This window comes from Trachemys scripta, chromosome 12 (genome assembly GCF_013100865.1).
Source record: "Trachemys scripta elegans isolate TJP31775 chromosome 12, CAS_Tse_1.0, whole genome shotgun sequence".
NCBI classification, from domain to species: Eukaryota; Metazoa; Chordata; order Testudines; family Emydidae; genus Trachemys; species Trachemys scripta.
The window spans coordinates 1,067,417-1,086,386 of NC_048309.1; the positions used below are offsets into that span (position 1 = coordinate 1,067,417).

Genomic DNA, 18,970 nt, shown 5'->3' on the forward strand with positions numbered 1-18,970 from the left:
TGGGCGCTGTCCTAGGCAGTGAGGGCGGGGTGGGGGGCGGCTGACGGGCCGGCGGGAGGGTCAGGGGAGTACTGGCGCTGAAGGGCTGGAGAGCTGCTCCCCACACTGGGGTTTGCGTTCTGAGCTCTCCCACCTCGGTGCAGCCCTAGGGAGACCCCGGCCGCCGCACCGCATTGTCGATGGCTGCCAGCGGGGCTACAGGTGGAATCCACAGCTCCACGCCCTGAGTGCATGGCCCACGCTCTCCACCTGGGGCCCCACCACTTCCCTACAGCCCCCTCGATCGTTCCACTAGCCCAGTCGCTGCTCCTGGGGACCCTGGCCCAACCCCGGGCCAGCCTCTGTGCTGGGAGCCAGAGGGCGGGGGAGTGTCAGACTCAGCCCCAGCATCACCAGGAAGACATGAGCTGTGGCCAGGACAGTGATCTCTGCCTGGCACTCAGCTCAGCTGCAGTAGGGCCATGCCCCCGTACTCAGGATCAAGGTATAGCGCTGCCCACCCTCTGCTCCCAGTGCACTAACCACTGTGCGCACCCAGCCCCTCACAGCAACACACGCACGGCAGGGAGCCCTGTCACCCACGGCCCGGCCCGGGCTCCTCCGTCAGGCGTATGGGGCACGGGGAAGGGGGCTGGGAGAGGGGCCATGCCTGGCTGCTGCTGTCTGCACTCACCCCGGGGCCAGAACCGGGTCTGGGGCCTGACTTGTCCAGCCGCAGGTGGCAGCTCGGCCCAGAGGGCCAGGAGTCCCATGAGGAGGAGGAGGATGGTCCCTGGCTTCATGGTGCTGCTGGTGTGAGTGCCCTGCGCTGAGCCCGGCCGGATTTATACTCGCCAGGGTCCGGCTGGGTGAGCAGGGGGCAGGTCTCCTTCTGGAGACGTGTCCTTTCATTTCACTGTCGGCCCTGCCCCAGGCAGTGTCATGAGCCGAGAAATCATTTACCCCGGCACCGTTCCAGCTGGACCAGGGTGTCTGCGGGGGCACGGGGGGGGCTGGAGGAACCCAGCCACCCATTCTCGTCAGGAAAGAAACGTGTGTCCGAGCGCTGCCTGAGACACCCCAGCGCCAGCACTCTGGGAAACAAAAAGCTGGGTCCCTTTGGGGGAGCCTCACTGGTCCCAAGGAACTTGCCCCTCACCCGGTTCACACGGGGGCCGTGCAAGAGCAGAGACTTGAGCCAGGCTAGTCGGGGAGCCCAGAGCAGCTCAGCGGGCAGTGCCGGGGACTCGCCACCGCACACTAGTGCTGCACTCTCTGCTCCAGCGTCTGAGACTGGGCCGTTGTGTCGCACTGCTCAGGGAGGCTGCCGGGGCCTGGTCTTTGACAGTTTGGGCCCAGAGCCCCGCCACGACTGCACATATAGGCTGGGTGGGTGCAGACACACAGGCCCCTAGCCAGCCATTCACAAGCACGACTCCCCCACTTTGTGCATGCTTACTGTGATTGCACGTGCAAACGATGCACACACATTTTTGCATGGCCACCTTGAGAAAATCTGTGTATCTGTGCATGTGTTCAGCCAACTCCCTCTGCCACCTTGCACTGCCCTGTGGCAGGGCTGCCACCCATGGGCATGTACAGCCCCTGCACCCCCCTAGGGAAGCAGCAACAGTGGGAGGAAATGAACCCGGGGTGCTCTGGAGATCTGCAGGCACCTGGTGCTGGCGTGGCATGATGGCAGGGCGTGATTCTGTGCCGCTCCTAGGGCCATCCCTGTGGGCACTGCTCTGCTTGGCACTAGCGCTCTTGGCTGCCTGGCTGCAGCGGTGTCTGTCCCTGGGCTCTCTCAGGGGAGCGGTAGGAGGTCCAAGTGGGTGTTGTCTACAGCAGACCTGCACTGAGGCAGCTGGCAGAGGTGGGACACGTTCTAGCCATCTGTTATGCAGTAACGGCATGGTTGGTATGTGCCCAGCACCCCTGCCCTCTCCTGGGTGGAATCACAGCAGCCCATCTGTGTGTCATGGGCCCAGTACTGCTAGCAACTAGTGAAGAGGCTGCTTCAGCTCAGGTGGCAGGGGGCTGTGCTTGGGGAGCAGGAGGCTGGCCCTCCCATGGTGGAGCTCGGCGAGTGACATGGCAGCCACGCTGCCCAGTTCACCACCCGCCAAGGAAAGAGCCGTGAGCACGACGCTCTCGTACCCACTAGCTTTAAAGGCATCCCTCTCCCCCAGGAGCGTCAGCCTGGGCTTGCTGGAGGGCGAGGGGCACTCAGCGTCCGTGGCCAATCGTGCCAGGGCCTTTCTGCTCCGACTGCCAGCAGGGGGCAAATCAGGGCTGGGATGGGGCCGTGTTCTATCAGGTTGGTTCGTGGGCCACCGGGCGGGATCAGCACCATCCCCACAGGGGCTGGCAGCTGTGGGTGTGAGTGGCTGTGTGGGTCAGTTCGATTCCACTTGGAGTCCTTTTCGCCCAGTCTGAGCTGGCTGGAGTCTCTCTGGGGAGATGTTCGGGAGGCCCCGGGGTGTCTCAGCAGCTCCCCGCGGGGCCAAGCACCCCCCAGGATCTGGAGCTACAGCCAGCTTCAGATAGTCCAGGTCATGGAAGTTCCCCTGGAGAATCATCACCCGCTGTCCTAGGCTTCTGCTCCCCTCTGGAAACCGGCTGTCCCGGCGTAGGCGTTAACCAGCCCTTTGAAGTGCCGTCCCATGCCTGGGGGGTTGGAATCAAGGAACAAGAGCTCCATCAAAGCACCACGCCGCCTGCTCCCCAGCTAGGGGGGCACCGTCTCTGTGTGCCCGTGCTCACGCGGCGAAGGGCAAACCTAGATGCGGCACCTTGTGTCCCACGGAGTGGGACGCGTCTTCTGGTGCCTGGCTGGCTCATTTCTCCCTGCAGCGGAGACACTCGGCTCAGCTTTTTTGAGGGCTTTGGGGGCAGCACGGCCACCCTCTCGGGAGGCAGGGAACCACCTCGGGGTGGGGGGACACTTTGGAGCCCATGGCTGACGGGATGCTTGTCACTGACTCCAGTGGGACCTGGATTTGGCTTCTCTGCTGTGTGTGTTGAGAATGGCACAGTCTGACTGCCCTGCCCTCCCGTCCCGTGGCCACCAGCGGATATGCCTGAGCAGTGCTCATGGCGCCTTGTGCTTTCTGGGACATCTTGACCTCAGTCTGTCTGTCTGTCTGACTACTGCGCTCAGCCCCCATCCTGCAGACACGAACGCACATGGTGCCCGGTGCACATGGGAGCAGTCCCACGGGCGTCACCAGCCCAGAACATCTGTCCTGGACAGCCCTGGCTGGGTATTGAGCCCTCCCTCCCACTGTATCGCAAAGGGGCAGCTGTTCATCGAGGGGATAAAGCAGCTGATGGAAGCGGGGCTGCAGCAGGAGCTGGACCCATCATCCACCGGTCGCTGCGAGGTGCTAGTCTGGTACTGTGGTGATGGGAGAGGTGTGACATTTCGGGGCGATAGCAAGGGTGTTAGCCCGCATACTGAGTGGGAGGGTCTCTCTGGATCCCCCGGGCACGGCATGGGCTTCCCCTGCAATCCAAGGTGAGGCTGCGATGGATTTGACAAGCTCCCATCCGCTTCCGTTCCCAGGGCAGGTGTCCACACACGTCAGCCAGCAAACATGCTTCTCCCTAGCGCCACGGCCAGCCCAGAGCAAGGGGGCTGTTAAACTGAAAAGACAAGAACTGTAACACGCAACAGGCAGGGCGGGCCCCCGGCCAAGCAGCCATGAGTGCGTCGCCGGTGACGCAGCCGGATGAGCATTCCTCCCCCACCCCTGCACGGCTGTGCCCAGTGAGCAGGGTGGGGCGAAGGACTGGGTGCTGCTCGGGTGAGTCCAGGGCTGTCCGTGGAAATGGCTGCGACTCTCCGCTCCCGTCTCTAGCCGGGCTCGGCCACGCCGTCAGCGAGGGGCCATCACACGCTGTGACGATTCGAAACCGGGCGCCCCTGTGGAGATTCCCTCTGGGTCCCCATGCAACATTCACGTGAGGGAAACTCCCTGAAAGGCCCAAGCAGCTGGGGGCTGTCGGAAAAGCAGCACCAGAGACTTCCAGCCAATAACTGGGAGCGTCAGAGATGGGGGCACCTCCCGCTGGCCCCGAGGGCTCAGCCCGTGGGGAGCTGGGCCGCAGCGGGAATGCTGCCAGCCTTCCAGGATCTGTGTGCTAGCGCCAAAGGAGGGCCGGGCGGTAGTGTCATGGAAAAAGTCACCCACGCATTGATTTTAGTTCACAGACTCAAGCCTGAGGCCAGTTTATTGCAATACATACCAACGCGTTGGGGTAGCAGTCTGAAAACTACCACACCTAGCACAGCACGCAGGCTGCCTTTATTTCGTCAGACCGCAAGCATAGTACAAATAATGCGTCAATAATAGGTCATTTATGCGAAAATAAGAGTAGGGGTCTGTCCCTTTTTTCCCGGCAGCTTCCTTATTATTTACGAGAATTGGGTGCCTATTGGGTGGGGGGTTTCTTGGTGGTTTCCGACATGGGTGGTACTTGGCACCAGTTGGAGTGTTGTTCTCGTCAGGGTACGTATTGTTTTTTCTGGGGTTTTACGGTTAAGGGCATAGGAGTTTATTACGGGACGCCCAAAGATGATATATGATTGGCTAGTTTGGCAGTTAGCTGGAACCTACAAGGGAAGTTGACCTTTGCTAGGAGCGATTTCTTCATATAGGCGGTTATCATGTTTTTCATACACAAGCGGTTATCATGTTGCTAAGCCTTTCGCATTTCTTCTTCCCCCTCCCTCCTCTGATCATAGCCCACGACCGTATTTGGCATGGGCCTGTGCAGCTGAGTTTTGGTCAGGCCCTGACCTGAACTGTTCTCCGTAAAGGCCGTCTACATAGTCAGTTTCTGTCAGAGGGCCTGAATTTGGGCCTTCGATGTTACTTTGGCTGCCATAAAGCAGGCCACCCAGTTCTTTTTCCCCACGGTAGGAAGGGCCCTCAGGGAGCTCAGCCGGGCAGGGCCTGAGCACCTCGACGCAGAGGGATTTCCCTGCATGGAGCTGATGGGGAGACTGGGCGCTGCTGAGTGGGAAGCACGGGTCTGAAAGCTGAGCTCTGGGGCCTGCATGCTAAAGGCAGGGAGCCTGCACCTGCCTCGAGGGAGCCCTGCTCCGCAGAGCAGAGGATGCTCAAGGCTGTGTGTGGCAAAGCCCAGAGCCCGGCAGGAATGGGAGGAGCAGGGTGGATGGGAGATGAGACAAGAACTGGGCCATTGCACTATGGTCAGGCTTGGCAAAGCCCTGGCTGGGATGATTTAGTTGGGGATTGGTCCTGCTTTGAGCAGGGGGTTGGACTAGATACCTCCTGAGGTCTCTTCCAACCCTAATATTCTGTGATTCTATGATTCATGGTGGCAGCTGCTGTGGGCACTGCATTGATTGGATGACAGAGGGTGTCTCTGGGTTGCATGGGGGGCTGGTGCGATCCCAATGGGCTGCATGTTTGTTGGTGCCCCGGTGGGCAGCTCAGAGCTGCTCCTTACCCTGCTGGGCTGGAGTGATGAGCAGGGTTTGCAGAGGGGAGAGGGGGCCCCCCCTGCACTTTGACAGGGAGGCTCTGGAGGGAAAGGCGGTGTGGTGTGGCACCTCCTTGTGTCTGAGAGCGGTTCCCTGCATGACGCACCAGGCCAGTGCCCACGCTCGTCCCAGCATGGGCCTGGCCTCCTCGCCAAGCGCCTGAAGCTCAGGTCCATCCTGCTCCTCTCTGCCAAGTGGCAGTCACGTGAAAGTCTCCCTCAGCCTGTGTGAACTCCCCATGTGCGTGTTGGCGAACCGTGGCCAAGCCACAGCCCGGGCCCTCTGCTGCAGGATGCAACTATCTCCAATCTGCAGCATCGCCAAAGGGCTCTCGCGCCTCTGCGCTTTGCTACCAATGGGACAAAACTACTCAAGACAGTTAAGTCCCAGGCAGACAGTGAAGAGCTACAAAGAGATCTTCCAAAAGTGGGTGAAGAGGCAACAAAATGGCAGATGAAATTCAATGTTGATAAATGCAAAGTAATGCACATGGGAAAACATCATCCCAACTCTACGTATAAAACGATGGGGACTGCCCCACACCCAGAGAGGGTGGGCTGCGGCAGGCCTAGGCGCCTGCGTAGACACATGGCCAATCAGGGAAGGGCTTACTGGGAGCCAATCAGAAGGCAGATTGGGGCCAGCCAATCAGGGCCCGGCTCAGTCACATAAAAGGCTGCTCAGAGGGAGAACAGTCAGTCTGTCCCAGGCCTTCAGAGGGGAAGGTCTGTCTCCAGAGCTGGGAGGCCAGCACTGCAGACAGCGCAGTGCAGGCCAGCTTGAGAAAGTAGGAGAAGGCCCTACTCCATAGCCTGCCAGGTGGCAGACCTGGGAGGAGGAGGCCTAGCGTAGAGAAGGGCTGTTGGGGAAGCGGTCCAGAGGGATAGTCAGAGGAGGAAGGAGAAGGAGGACAGCGAGACTGTCACCTGAGGGCCTCTGGACCGGGACTCAGAGTAGTGGGTGGGTCTGAGTCCCCCCCCCCTTTTTTTCCTTTGGTGTGCTGTGGTGCCATACGCACAGCCATAGGCTGCAGGGAGTGGCCAGCTGGAACCACACCAGATCCGGGACTGCAAGGATCGGGCTTGAAGGTGTGGGGCTGTTGATTAACCACCTCCCCCCCTCCCCGAAAGGGGGTGTGAATGGATAAAGGGACACTGTCGGAGGACAGTGTTCCAGAAGAGGATGCCAAACGTTGGGAGCAACGCAAGTCCGTGCACCCCACAAAGGCGAGACGACAGGCGGGATGCCACCTGAAGAGGGCGCTCTACTGGCTCCAACTAATTCCCCGAGATGACCAGGAGGAGGCGCTGCAGCGGTGAGCTAACGACCCTGTCACAGGGTCTAAAGTAGCTGTTACCACTCAAGAAAGCTCTTGGAGTCATTGTGGATAGTTCTCTGAAAACATCCACTCCATGTGCAGGGCAGTCAAAAAAGCAAATAGAATGTTGGGAATCATTGAGAAAGGGATAGATAATAAGACAGAAAATATTATATTGCCTCTATATAAATCCGTGGTACGCCCACATCTTGAATACTGCATGCAGATGTGGTCGGCCCATCTCAAAGAAGAGATATTGGCATTGGAAACAGTCCAGAAAAGGGCAACAAAAATGATTAGGTGTATGGAACAGCTTCCATGTGGGGAGTGTGACAGACCCAGACCAGTGGGGTACAGGAGTCTGGTAGAGGGCAAATATACTGGTCACTGGATGAGTAGTTTTCTGTTCCCTGAGTGACCAGAGCAGGGGCTGCACTAGAGTAATCAGGAACCTGCTAGAACCAGTTAAGGCAGGCAGGCTAATTAGGACACCAGGAGCCAATTAAGAAGAAGCTGCTAGAATCAATTAAGGCAGGCTAATCAGGGCACCTGGGTTTTAAAAAGGAGCTCACTTCACTTTGTGGTGTGAGTGTGAGGAGCTGGGAGCAAGAGGCACAAGGAGCTGAGAGTGAGAGGGTGTGCTGCAGGAGGACTGAGAAGCACAAGCGTTGTCAGACACCAGGAGGAAGGTCCTGTGGTGAGAATAAGGAAGGTGTTTGAAGGAGGCCATGGGGAAGTAGCACAGGGAGTTGTAGCTGTCATGCAGCTGTTACAGGAGGCACTATAGACAGCTGCAGTCCACAGGGCCATGGGCTGGAACCCGGAGTAGAGGGCGGGCCCAGGTTCCCCCCAAACCTCCCAATTGACCTGGACTGTAGGTTCTTCCAGAGGGGAAGGTCTCTGAGCTGTTCCCCAACCCACATGGTGAATCTCTGAGGCAAGAAAATCTACCACTAAGCGCAGGACCCACCAAGATAGAGGAGGAACTTTGTCACAGGAGAGATTAATAAGACTGGTTCAGCTTGAAAAAGAGATGATTAAGGGGGAGGATATGGTAAAGATCTATAAAATCATGACTGAGGTGGAGAAAGTAAATAAGGAAGTGTTATTTACTCCTCATAACACAAGAACTAGGAGTCACCCAATGAAATGAATAGGCAGCAGGTTTCAAACAAACAAGGAAGTATGTCTTCACACAATGCACAGTCAACCAGTGGAACTCCTTGCCAGAGGGTTAAAAAAAGAACTAGATAAGTTCCTGGAGGATCGGTCCATCCATGGCTATTAGCCAGGATGGGCAGGGATGGTGTCCCTAGCCTCTGTTTGCCAGAAGCTGGGAATGGGCAACAGGGGATGGATCACTTGGTGATTCCCTGTTCTGTTCCTTCCCTCTGGGGCACCTGCTATTGGCCACTGTTGGCAGACTGGATACTGGGCTGGATGGACCCTTGGTCTGACCCAGTACGGACGTTCTGATGTCTTTATGGGTGAGTTGTCTCTGGCAGGGCTGGCTTCGCAGCACCCAGAGAGGAGGTGGCTGTGCTGGGTGGGGGTGGGGGCACCCCAATGCCCCTTGCAGCGTGAAGGGCAGCTGCTGGCACCGAGGGGCAGGGCTGGCCACAGGCCCAGTGCTTCTCGTGACTCCTCGTGTTCCAGGCACAGGACAGCCTGTGAGGAGAGTCGCTCCGTACCGAGCCCAGTCACCCCCACGCTCCGATAGCAATGGCTGACTGAGCACAGGCCTCGTTAGTAATTAGCTCTTTTCATGCTCAAAGCTCCTTATGAGCACTAACGAGGAGATGTGGAGCCATTGCACGGGGTTGGCACCTGCCACGGCCAGTGCACTGGGCAGTCACCCTGGCATGGAATGTTCTCGTGGGGAAACTGAGGCTCTCGGAGGAGAAGGGCCTTGCTCAAGGCCCCCGTGTGAGGCAGAGCAGAGTGGGGAGTAGAATCCAGGCGCTCCAGGGCGCCCAGCCCCCTGCTCCATGGGCAAGACAAGCCTGTTAAATTGGCTCCTGTCCCAGGCCCCTCCAAGCCAGCTGAGTGGTAGCGAGACGCAAACATCTTTATAACCCTTCCCTGCACCGGAGCCGTTTGGTGTGAGCCACGGCTGGCTCAGGGACCGAGGCAGGAGCTCGCCCCCTGCCCCGGACTCGGCACATGGCTCGCTGGCTCTGGAGAGGCCACTCCGACTCTTGCTGGGCCTGGTGAGGGGACGTCTCCTGCAGGCTGATGGGGCTTCTGGGGCCCGGGGGATTTGACCCCACCGCTGGGCTTGCTCACATTGCCAGGAGCCGGGGATCTGCTGCGTCTGGGCTGGTTCTTCAGAGCGAGCGCCGAGCCCTAGTTAGCAGCCCCGTGGGCCGAACGAGAGGGAGGAGGCTTCTCTGCCCGTGGGGGGCTCCTGGCAGCCCCTGGCCTGGCGCTGGGACGGCGGTGGCAATGTCTGTAGCTGCTGAGCAGTTGTGGCAGCCCCGGATTGCCTCTCGGGCGGGGCTGTGTCCAGAGGCAGAGAGCAGGCAGGAGGCTGCTGGCCGGGGTGTCCCTGGCTGGGGGAGGGGGAGTCCAACGGGCCGATGCAGGACACCAGCAAATGAGCCTGGACCCATCCCTGAAGGGAACCCTCTGGGCAAGTGCCCTGCGGCTGATAGCCCAGCACCCTGCGCTCGCCCCTCCAGTGCTGCAGGCCAGGTTTGCCCTCCATGCTCCCTCCCGTTACGGGTTTGCCGTTGGCCTTATTTTCCCCGGATGCATTAGCTGCATTTGTCCAGGTCCCACCCACGTTTCCTGCTTCTCTCCTGCTCTCCTCGCTGGGGCTGGCAGCTCCCCACGCTTAGCGTCCGCTGCCAGTTCTCGTGCGTGCGGTCCCGTCAGTATCCCAGCCAGGCTTGACTGCCATTCCGGGGCCCGGGGGAGGAGGTGCTGCTGCACGGTGGCATGGTGGGTAGATAAGTGACTGCAGTCCCGTCATGCCCGGCTGGAGGGGTGAGCCTGTTGGCATGGAATGGCTTGGTCTTTAGAACTGCCAGCTGCTTGCACGGGTTTCTTTGTATGGGCACCCAGATACCCTGGTGCTGGGTGCCCGTAAGGGGGTATTTGACTCTGTCCTGGTCTGGAAGAGCTCAGGTGCCCCTCTGTGGGTGTACTGGTGGGGCGGTTAGGCCTGGGTACAGCATTTAAAATGGGAGGAAGCCCACGGGTGGGAGGAGGAAGGGGCATGGAGCCTGCCTGAGCTCTTGGGCGAGGGGGGGGGAGCGTGCCAGCCCCTGAGCTGTGGGGCCAACTGAGGCTAGACAGCCGGGTGGTCTGCAACAGTGGAGGCCCCCTGCGATCAGGTGGTGATCAGCCGAAGGGCTGGTTGTTTCGGTGTCTCTGCTGGACTTGGGTAAATAACGTTGTGGCCCTGGACTGGCTGACCCTGTGAAGTGGCCTGGCCAGAGGGCCAGGGACTCCAAGGCTGGATAGGCCAAAGGGCCGTGGGGGAAACTGAGACTGAGTTGCTGCATTGCTACCTCTGCCACAAGGGGGCGAGCTGGAGCTGCACCTTTGCTGCTGTGCCCTAGGACGAGCAGGAGGGTGAGAGACACCGTTGCTCTACGAGGGACTGGAGTCGGATTGACCCCTGGGTTAGCTCGGGGTGGCGGGCGGAGCCCTGGGACTGGTCTCAGATCGGGGGCAGCCCTGGAGCACGTTTCTCTCGGAGTGAACTTTCTCCCTTTGAAACCTGCGGGTCCAAACAGGAACGTCAGCACAGGCCTGGCCTGGCTCAGGCCGGGGGTCTCATGACGGGGGTTCTGGGAGCCGTGAGAGGTGCGTGGGGCACCACCAAGGCTGCGAGCCGGGGACGATAAAGCAGAGGTGGGTTAATGCGTCACACGTTTATTAAGAGAGAAAAGCAAAGCTGAGCTGGCCAGAGAGGAACACACCCCAAGGCTGCAGCAACAGCCCTTGGCTCCCTGGCCAGGGGCCCCAAATTCAGGACACAAAGCAGTCCCTCAGCAGGGCACCCCGAAGCAGCTAATGGAGGGCAGGGGGTGCTTGGGAGAGTAAGCTACCAGAAGGGAAGAGCGACGGGGGAATGGAGCATTCTCCCCAGCCCTCGTAGCAGATCCGTCGTGGAAGGACTCCTCAGCCCGGCCCCGGCCTCAGGCAGGTTGTGATGCCATGGCCGGCAGAGGGGTCCCAAGCCTGGGGAGGGAACGCAAGCCTTGGAGAGAAGGAGGGGACATGAGTTAGAGACGCGAATGAGCCTGAGTTGGATAGAATGGTCCCAGCCCCCACGCTGTGTTCTGCTCCATCCCACGCCCATTGCTGCCGTACCCGCCCATCCCGCGGGTCTGAGTTAGGAGACGTGACAGTGTGTGGTCCATGGCGTTCCCTTGGGGATTCACTGCCTGGGCTCCCCAGAAACACAACCCCTGGGTTTTCTCCTAGCTTATAAACCAGACAATTGTTTTCCTTCTAAATCCCATTGAACAGGCTAAGCTGTTTTGTCCCAGACGTCGCACACCTGTCTGCCCTTTGAATCCAACTCTCTCGTGTAGATTGTCTCTTGTTCTATTGTAAACGCTGCATTGCGAACGGCGAATCGGCACTCAGACAGCGTCTGGAGCGCACCCGCCACTTTTAGAAGAGGCTAATGGCTGTTGCTTGCTCTCACGGTAGAGGCTGGCGGCACTCTAGAAGCCAGAGGCACTGGATCGCTCGCGAACAGGGCCGGCTCCAGGCACCAGCCGAGCAAGCTGGTGCTTGGGGCGGCAGATTTCAAAGGGCGGCATTCCAGCCAATCCTTTTTGTTTTGTTTTGCGCTTCAGCGCTTTGGCCGCCCCTGCAGGTTTTTTCTTTTTGGTTTACTGCTCCCGCTGCCCTGTAGGGGGCGGAGGAGGGGAGCGCCCTGCATCAAGCCCGGTAGGGCACCCCGCGTCCTTCCCTGCCTGCCGAACGGAGCGGCGCGGAGCCCTCTGAGCAGGCGGCGCAGCGGGAGGGGCCGTGTGGCAAGCGCCCCGCTTAAGGAAGCCATGGCTGCCCCCCTTCCCTCCCCCCCTCCCACCCTGCTAGCTGGGGTGTGCACTCCGCTGCCCGGGGTCTGCAGGGCCGGGAGTCCCCCTGCACCCACGCTCCCACCGCCCCGCAGGTATTTTTTGTTTGTTTTTATTTTTTCTTTCCTTCGCCGCTCCAGCAGGCGGGCCAGTTTGTCGTCCCTCCTGCCCGCCGCTCCCGCCGGGGGTAGGTTTGTTTCCCCCCCGCCCTTTGCTGCTCCGACTAGCCGGTTTGTTCTCCCCCTCCCGCTTTTGCTGCTCCAGCCGGGGGCAGGCTCCATGCCCCTTCCTCCCCCCACCCCCCTTTTTTGCTGCTCCGGCCAGTTTGTTGTCTTCCCCTGCCCCCCCGGCCAGGGGCAGGTTTGTTTTCCTCTTCTTCTCCCTCTTCCCCCCTCCCCCCCCGCTGTTCTGACCGGGTGTTTTTTGCTGTGGGTGGCAAAAAAGCCAGAGCCGGCCCTGCTCGCAAAGGAACCTGACCCATCTAATCACTGAACCAGGGTACGACTTTGAATTATTAAAAGAAATTGCTTAAAAAGGGGGAAATTTCAGTGAATAACGTAGGCTAATTCTGAACTACAGCCCCTGAAATGAATTGAACCTGCTGAGAAAAGGACTGAAGAGATCTGTTCTACACCAGAGCCATCTCGTGGGTACAGAGGGAAGCAGCAGAGAATTGGAGAGAGCTGAAATCTGATCACCCCGATGGCAAGTGGGCACCGGCCATCAGAGTGGGCCTGGCTTCCCCTCCCCCAACAAGCCCTGGAGTCAGGGTGCGGTAAGCTGAGGTCACCACTGGGCTCGAAGTAGCTGCAGAAACCCTAGTGGGCCCGACAGCTGCCTGGAGCAGCAGGGTGGGAAGGACTCTTCTCCCAGCCCCGGGGTAAGAGAATAAGAAGCGAGATATAGATTGTTTCTCTTATAGTCTGTAACATTGGAACTGCGGGTTTCTTGCTAAAGCCTGGGCTACACTCAAGTCAGGTCGACCCAGCTCCGTGGCTCCGGGTGTGAAAACCCCACACCCCTGAGCAGCGTCGTTAAGTGACCTAACCCCGGTGCAGACAGCGCCAGGTCGCCGGGAGAATTCCTCCGTCGACCTAGCTACGGCCTCCCGGGGCGGTGGATTCCCTGCGCCATGGGAGACCCCTCCCCTCGGTGGAGGTAGCGTCTGCCCTGCAGCGGCTCGACTGTGCGGCTGGAGCATTTCACCTGCAGACAAGCTGAGCTCCCAAGTGAGACCTGGGTCGATGTTAACTGATGCTGGATGCCTGCGCTCCAAGCAAACTGGCCTAAGAGATTTGAACCACAGCTTTAAGCAACTGCTTTTGAAATTCTAAACTTGCCCCTTTTGGACCCACTCGTTCCAGTAGCAGGGACACACTCTGAAAAGTGCCGTAAAGACAAGTGCATCCTTAGTCCTTGGAGAAACGCCGTGCGGGTGAGGCGTGTGTTCGATCCTAACGAACTGGCAGTCAAGTGTCAATGCAATAGGAAATCTTAGTGATTTGCATTGTTCTTTGGTGTACCTGTTGAACCTCAGGCCTAGGCTCTGACAATTGCTTCATGACTGTATTGGTGTTGGGCCCAGGCCCAGAACTTTGTGCCCACACGTGAGTGGTGAGCTGTCGATGGCAAACTGCTGCCAGCCTGGGCAAGTAACAGATTGTCGGGTGGTTCAGAATAACCCAGTGTCCTGGTGTGAGAAATTCTGCTCACGTTAAACGCTGAATTTCAGCTAGTGAGGTAACGCTCCCTGGAGCCTGTGCGAATTCTGCCCATCACACACGTCCTATTGGCAAGCCCAGTTTGTTAGATTTCAGCTGTAAAATCTAACCACCCCTTGGGAAACTCCCAAAGTGCCCCCCTTTCCTGCTTGTCACTGGAGGTGCTGAGTGACGGGCTCGCTGCTTCTCATCCCTGCTCTGCGCTGCTGCTGCTCATTCGAGACGCTCTGAATTCCAGGCTCACCATGGGAGAGCACGGGCGGCAGCAAGCGCCTGCCAGCCTGGGGAACCCAGAGCTGGTGCACGCTGAGCCCAGCTGGTCTCACTAGGAACACGCTACAGCCTGGAACTGCCCACTGATGGGCCCAGCCCGGAGAGAGGAATCCACCTCTGGCTTCAGCTCTGGGCAAATTGGCAGGTCCTTCTTTCTCACTGAATGAGCCTGACTCCTCCCACTGTCCATTAGCCCTCAAGGTGGACTTGGGGGGGGTGGAGGTCCTGTGATTGGAACATCCCCAGTGTCCGAGCCTGGGGCAGGGCTCCGAGCGCAGCGATTCCCCTAATCTTACCTCAAATTACTGTTGTACAGACGTGGCCACATCCGTTGCTGCAGCACTTCTGTCCCCTGGGGCACTGCACATCAGAACTGCACAATTCCACACAAATGCCGAAGCCAGTTGGCTTTGGACAACGGCCGGATCTCCCTGCAGCACAGAACAATCTCCTGGCAGTCACACCCCTTATCTGGAGACACCAGCTCAACCCGACCAGCTCCGGTGAGAACGCAGGGTGGGTTTGAGCCAGGCTGTGAGCGGCCAGGCTAGGAATGAAGAGACACCCCGTGGCCTGGCCCCGGCCTTGTGAGCTGGGAGCTTGCCATAGGGGAGAAGAAAGAAACCACCGCATCCGGTCTGAGTAGCAACTCTGAGCCCGGGGGCTGGGGGCAGCGGGATCATCCAGGGCTGGTTAGTGGGGCTGGGGTCCTGCCCCTCCGCTGAATGACCCCATCCCCTCCTCCCTGCTTGGTTAGGGGCACATCCCCCCACAAGATGCCGGGAGCGTCCCAGTCCAGGGCAGAGTCGGACGTGAACCTGGGTCTGACCTCACCTGGCGGTGGGATTAGTGCTTTCATGCAGACGTGTCCACACCCATTACTGCAGCACTTTCGTCCTGGAGGACAAGAATAGTCCCCCCGGCATCTCTCCACGCAGAGCCCCAGGCCTTGGGGCTTGGGGCAGATTCCAGGTCGTCCTGCAAGGCAGAACAGGCACATGGCAGTCAAGCAGTATCGTCCTGAAGCTGCCCTGACTGTCCCCTCCTCCTTGCACAGCTTCTGCCTAGGACAGGCCCCTGCCCGCTGGCTTCCTGCTCCACACTGAGAGACCTGGTACCCAGAGCTTCCGCCTGCTCTGCGGACCTCGCTCGTCCCTTCACCCTGGCAGAGGGTCCCGGCCTGCTGCCGAGCCTGGAACAGGTGGGGAGAACTGCTGGGTTCTGTGGGCCAATCACCTGCATGCAGCCAGCAGAACTCACCTGGCACCACCAAAGAGGTGAGGAGCCCGCTGGCTTTCGGGGAGAGGAGAGTCACAGACCCTGGCCCTGAGCCCCTCTCTGCCCACCTGCACTAGCAGAGCTAAGGCTAGGAGTACCAGCTGCTTACCCAGGGGAGGCTCCCTTCATATCTATGAACACAGCAGGGCAGGAGGGGAAGCTGCCGCTCTGCCCGTGCTGGGCTGGCAGGCGGCTCCTCTCTGCTGACCTGAGCTGCTCTCTCTACTCACCTCGAGCAGATGCAGGCGGCAGCTGGGCCCAGAGGGCCAGGAGGCCCAGGAGGAGGAAGATGGCCCCTGACTTCATGGTGCTGCCGGGAGCCGGGTCTGAGTGCCCAGCGCTGAGCCGGGCTGGGATTTAAACCTTGGCACAGGTGGGGCTGGGTGGGAGAGGGAGGGGCTGGCTCACAGTTGAACAACAGGGACCTAACTTCCTCCTGACTCCGTTTCACAACAGAACTTGTGTCATAGCCCCTGGGGCCTGTCCCTTCCCTCTGGGCAGGGCCGGGGTGTTGAGAAATCCCCTTGGAAGGCGGAGAGCCCAAAGCTGTTTGTGGGGAACTATTGCCTGCGTTGTGTGGGACCGGGCTCCTCCAGAGAGGGTGGCAGCTCCATTCACATGTGGAGCAGCTCGGTGGGGCCTGCCATGTTCTGCTCACCCCCCAAGCAAGGGTAACTGTCCCTGTGGGGTGGGCTGGTGCCTGGATCCACTCACAGATCCACAGGCTATGTCTGCCCTTGGGGCTTAGGGGGAATTGCCAGCTCCGGTAGACGTGCTCTCATCCAGCTAGTGAGCTAAGAACTGGTGTGTAGCTGGAGTAGCGGGGTCGTGGCGAGTGGTGGCATGAGGCAAACTGCCTCGAGGACATACCCCTGGGGTTCGGACGCATCCGTACTCGGGATGCCAAACCCATGCCCTGCTGGCCGCTGCCAGTGCTACTCCAGCTACACTCCATGTTTAGTGAACTCGCTGGATGAGAGCTAGTGTGGGAATCACGCCCCCAGCTCCAAGTGTGGACAGAGCCACAGACTGTCAGGCCAGATGCAGGGCACAGGTGTGACAAAGTGGGAATGTTCTTAATGTTTTCTCTGAGTACCGTGGGGGTGCCTCAGTTTCCCCTATGCAGTTCTTAGGTATCTAGGTGGGGGGATCAGGGTGTATAATTGTTGCAGAGCCCAAGAAGGCCCCTGTGATACTGTCTGCACAGAGAATGGCCGGCACTCTGGCAACTAATGGCCTGGGCCCCTCCCCTGCAAAGATGCCAACTGAAGGTGTTGGAGAACAAAGAGATCAGGTGACCCCCTGGCCTGGGAAAGGGACAAAGCAGAGGAGGAGGGGCTGGAGAGTTTCAGTTTGGGGCTGGCTGGGGACAGATGTGGGTGTCTGGCTCACTGGGCCCCAGAATGGACCCGGCTGAGGGGTCCAGTTCTCTGTACCTACAAGCTCTGTTTTAGACCGTGTTCCTGTCATCTAATAAACCTCTGTTTTACTGGCTGGCTGAGAGTCACATCTGACTGCAAAGTGGGGGCGCAGGACCCTTTGGCTTCCCCAGGACCCCGCCTGGGCAGACTCGCTGTGGGAAGTGCACGGAGGGGCAGAGGATGCTGAATGCTCCCAGGAGAGACCCAGGAAGGTGAAGCCGTGTGAGCTTCTTGTACCCAGAAGTCACCTCCTACAAGACAGGCCCAACAAAGAAAATAACAGAACACCACTAGCTGTCACCTTCAGCCCCCAACTAAAACCTCTCCAGCGCATCATCAGAGATCTACAACCTATCCTGAAAGATGATCCTTTACTTTCACAGATCTTGGGAGACAGACCTGTCCTCGCTTACAGACAACCCCCCAACCTAAAGCAAATACTCACCAGCAACCACACATCACTGACCCAGGAACCTATCCTTGTAACAAAGCCCGATGCCAACTCTGTCCACATATCTATTCAAGTGACATCATCATAGGACCTAATCACATCAGCCATACCATCAGGGGCTCGTTCACTTGCACATCTACCAATGTGATATATGCCATCATGTGCCAGCAATGCCCCTCTGCCATGTACATTGGCCAAACCGGACAGTCTCTACGCAAAAGAATTAATGGACACAAATCTGACATCAGGAATCAAAATACTCAAAAACCAGTGGGAGAACACTTTAACCTGTCTGGCCATTCAATGTCAGACCTGCGGGTGGCTATCTTACAACAGAAAAACTTCAAAAACAGACTCCAACGAGAGACTGCTGAGCTGGAATTGATATGCAAACTAGACACAATCAACAAAGGATTGAATAAGGACTGGGAATGGCTGAGCCATTACAAACATTGAATCTATCTCCCCATGTAAGTATTCTCACACTTCTTATCAAACTGTCTGTACTGGGCTATCTTGATTATCACTTCAAAAGTTTTTTTTCTCTTACCAATTCTGAGAGACCAATTAAGTAAGACAACTCCCACCTGTTCATGCTCTCTGTATGTGTGTATATATATCTCCTCAATATTTATTCCACTCTGTATGCATCCGAAGAAGTGGGCTGTAGTCCACAAAAGCTTATGCTCTAATAAATTTGTTAGTCTCTAAGGTGCCACAAGTACTCCTGTTCTTCTTGCCCTGGAGACAGTCTGCTCCGAGGGAGAGGAGACTTCACCAGAGTCCTGCCTGGCTTCGTAGGAAGCAGTTCCAGAGCGTTGCCCCGGGGACTCCGTGCCAACAGGCCAGACCATTTCCCTCCCCCCGCTGTGAGCCCAGGGATTGTGTTTGACTAAAGGGCTGGAGCTGCAGCTTCTGGTGATAATTGTGCACAAGACCGTGCGTGGCAGTGGTGGGTGGGCTTGGGGGAGTGATGTGGGGGCAGTGGCCATGAGGTACCTGGGAATCAGGATTCTCTCTCTCTATCCTGCCACTGGGGCGTCATTAGGATGGAAGCCCTGGGATAGCGTCCCTGCCCCCCTGCTGCTGTCATTAGCAATCAGAGAACAGTCCTGCCCTTGCACATCCAGCCACAACGCCCGCTCTTCAGCCGGCTCCACTCTGCGGGGGAGAGACTCGAGCTGCTGCTATATGTCAGGCCCCTTTGGTCTATGTAGTGACCCTGCTCCGAGCTGCGGCACAGGGTGAGCTGAGCCCCTGGCCTGCTGGTCGGCCCAGTGAGGAACGGCCCCGAGTGACGGGTGGAGAAAACGGCCCAGGAGCAGGGAGCAGAGCGTGCGTCAGGCGAGGAGGGTCGGGCGTGTTCAGCACGTGTCTGTTCCCAGGAGTACAAGGACTCCAGCCCAGACTCCTGGGAACTCAGAGCAGAACCCCTCCCACCCCCCAAGTGTCCCAACAGGAACATCCTGACTGACCCGCCACAGGCTGCTCCGAGGCATAGTTGGACTCGGTGCATGGGGGGAGGGAACTCCAGCCAGGCCAATGCGGCCGTGCATGAGAGGCAAATTCTGCGCCTGCCTGAGGCTTGCAGGGCTGGGCCCACCGTGGGCTCACCACTGGCCTGGTGTTTGTTTGGGTCTTGCACAGGGACCCGGAGGGGATTTTATCAGGGTCAGGGTGTGGCTAATGCGCAGCAGCCCCCAGCCGGGGGGGGCCTTGGCAGGGCCGGTGCAAGGATATTTTGTGCCCTAGGTGAAACTTCCACCTTGTGGCCCCCCACTTTCCCCGGAGCATTGCTTATTATAAACTTTCAAAAATGAATACTGCGTAATGTGGCATTGTTCATTAGAATTAATACACGTTATTGGACCCCAGATCTACTCTGGCGACACACCATCAGTGGACCCAGCCACATCAGCCACACCATCAAGGGCTTGTTCACCTGCACGTCTAATAATGTGATATATGCAGG

The 18,970-nt window shown here is 58.6% G+C and overlaps 1 protein-coding gene across 1 annotated transcript; it reads right to left on the minus strand.

The window, feature by feature from the left end:
- Nucleotides 1-10,674: 10,674 nt before the first annotated feature.
- LOC117885978 (WAP four-disulfide core domain protein 3-like) lies at nucleotides 10,675-15,516 on the minus strand. The gene is made up of 4 exons (XM_034787583.1): nucleotides 15,357-15,516; nucleotides 14,683-15,108; nucleotides 14,145-14,279; nucleotides 10,675-11,022 (listed from the first exon to the last, which is right to left on the minus strand). The coding sequence occupies exons 1-3, from the start codon at nucleotides 15,430-15,432 to the stop codon at nucleotides 14,146-14,148; spliced, it is 636 nt and encodes a 211-aa protein (XP_034643474.1). The 5' UTR covers nucleotides 15,433-15,516; the 3' UTR covers nucleotides 10,675-11,022; nucleotide 14,145.
- Between the last annotated feature and the right edge of the window lie 3,454 nt (nucleotides 15,517-18,970).